This window comes from Plecotus auritus, assembly GCF_963455305.1.
Source record: "Plecotus auritus genome assembly, chromosome: 3".
NCBI classification, from domain to species: Eukaryota; Metazoa; Chordata; class Mammalia; order Chiroptera; family Vespertilionidae; genus Plecotus; species Plecotus auritus.
The window spans coordinates 171,481,283-171,483,872 of NC_137772.1; the positions used below are offsets into that span (position 1 = coordinate 171,481,283).

Consider the following 2,590-nt stretch of genomic DNA (forward strand, 5'->3'; position numbering starts at 1 on the left):
TTAGCTTTAATATAGGCTACATAGTCACATCTTACAATGTACAAATATGGCAGAAAATGTGTTCTACTGTGTTTCAAGGGATAGCAACCAAAATGTTTGGCAAAACAGAAATTTCTGACAGATAGTAAGCATAAATACCTTAGAATTTAATTTTAATGGGGAGTAAAAATTTGAATAGTCAGAATTCACAGTAAACAAGTCTAACAACAAAGTGAGAATGCCCATATGACTAGAGAATAAGTCGTGCAGAGACAAATAATATTAGAATCTTGGGGTTTTCTGCCTATTTATCTCTCCTTTTAATTGGATTCACTGACTCCTTTTTCCTCTGCATCTTTAAGAGGAATGCCATCTTTTTAATTGAGTCATGGAAAGCTTGTTTTACTTGCTTGTTTCTCAGTGTGTAAATAAAGGGGTTCAACATGGGTGAAATGGAAGTAATAAGGAGTGAAACACCTTTATTTATAGCTACCTCATTTTTGGCTGAAGGTTTGACATAAATGAAGATGCAGCTTCCGTAAGTAATGGAAACCACAATCATGTGGGAAGAACATGTGGAAAAGGCCTTCTTCCTTTGCTGGGCAGAGGGAAACCTTAGAATAGTCCTGATAATATAAATGTAGGAAAGAACCACACATATGAGGGTCATGATGAATGTCAACACGGCACACACGATAACCATCTGTTCTATCAACCAGGTGTCTGAGCAAGAGATCTTCAGGAGAGGAGATGCATCACAGCAAAAATGATCAATGTTGTTTGAATCACAGAATTCCAGGCCCAAACCCAGACTGATTGGTGGGAGAATGATCATCAGTGCTGCTACCCAACAGGAGAAAATGATGTTCTTGCAGACTCAGCTATTCATGATGGTGGTGTAATGCAGGGGTTTGCAGATGGCCACGTAGCGATCATAGGACATGGCAGCCAGAAGAAAAAATTCCGTTACTGCAAAGAGGTCTATAAACAAGAGTTGACTGGCACAAGCATTATAGGTAATGGACTTGTCTCCAGATAATAGACTATATAGGAATCTGGGAACACAGGCAGTTGTGAAAGAAATTTCTAAGAAGGAGAAATTTTGAAGGAACAGATACATAGGTGTTTTTAGGTGGGAATCAATCAGAGTGAGGGTGATGATGGTTAGGTTTCCAGATACACTCAACATGTAGGAAAGAAATAGAAAGATAGAAAACAATATTTTCAGTGGCGTGTCATAGTTCAGTCCCAGCAAGATGAAAGTTGTTAGCGTAGTTTGGTTTTTCATCCTTGATTATTTTGCTCATTCTGCTTCAAATAATAAGACTTTATATGAGGAACTCCAGAGTCCTGGTCATCTTCTAACCTCAAGAGAAGTAAATCAGTGAGTAATTCCAAATCAGTGTGGAAGTTAGCATATGATACATATCAATGTTTGATTATCTCTTTGTGTCACATAAACTGACTGTTCATAATTAAATCACATATTTGCACTGCTGCTTGTAATTACAATTTAACTGTAGTTGGTGTCGCTTTGACATATCCTATCTAATCTATATATATAAAAGCGTATGCGACCCTTATGACCGGAACAACTGGCACAACCAGTCAACCAGTCTGTATGACGTGCACTGAACATCAGGGGGCAGATGCTTAATGTAGGAGCTGTCCTCTAATGGTCAGTGCACTCCCCCTGCTCGTCTCCCTGGTTGGTTCCAATAGAGGGGGCCGGCCGGCCAGCCTCCCATGGCTCCACCCCCAGTCTGGCCAACCCCCTCCCATGGTCCTTCCACCCAGCTGGCTCCCTCTCACGCAGCCCCTTCCCCTACTGGCCAGCCAACCTCCACGGCCCCTTCCTGTGGCCTTCCAATACCCCGGGGTTCCTTTCTCCTGCCCGCCGGCCCCCCACCCCCCATAGGCCTTGATCACTGGCCAGGCCAAGACACCCCACTTGTGCACGTGCACTGGGCCTCTAGTATCTAATAAAGAGGGAATATGCAAATTGATCATCACACTGATGGGAGCGCCCATAGCCTCAAGATGGCAGCTCCCAGTCCCCTCAGCTCCACTGGAGTTCCACAGTCCTTTCAGCCCAATCGGGGGGGCGGCAGGTGCAAGGTGTGGCCAGACTTGCCGTAAGCCCCCCAACCACATAGGGCTGGCAGGAGGTGTTGGCAAGCCTCGGATGGCGGCTTCCCAGTCACCTAGGGCCAGCCTGAATGCAGGCAAGCCTCTGATATCGGCTGTTCAGCTACCCCGGGCAGGTCTGAGGTGCAGGCAAGTGTCGGATGGCGGCTGCCCAGGCGCCCAGGGCCGCCCGAGGCTCAGGTAACCAGGGCCGGCCGAGGCTTGCAAAGCCGGCAGTGGTAGAAGCAGAGGTGTGATGGGGGCATCGCCTTCCCCTGACCGCCAGGTCACTTCCTGCCCCTGAGGGCTCCTGGATTGTGAGAGGGGCAGGCCAGGCTGAGGGCCGCCCCCCCCCCCACTGCCAGTGCATTAATTTTTATGCACTGGGCCTCTATTCCTATCTAATAAAAGAGTAATATGCAAATTGACCATCACTCCAACACACAAGATGGCTGCCCCCATGTGGTCAAAGATGGCTGCCCCC

General features: G+C 46.9%; 1 protein-coding gene across 1 annotated transcript; it reads right to left on the reverse strand.

Annotated features, from left to right (window-relative positions):
• Positions 1 to 283: 283 nt before the first annotated feature.
• Positions 284 to 1,267, reverse strand: LOC308244240 (olfactory receptor 6C2-like; the record flags this gene model as incomplete). The annotated part of the gene is given in 2 exon segments (XM_080660212.1): positions 284 to 856; positions 860 to 1,267. Coding segments are annotated over 2 exon segments (981 nt in total).
• Between the last annotated feature and the right edge of the window lie 1,323 nt (positions 1,268 to 2,590).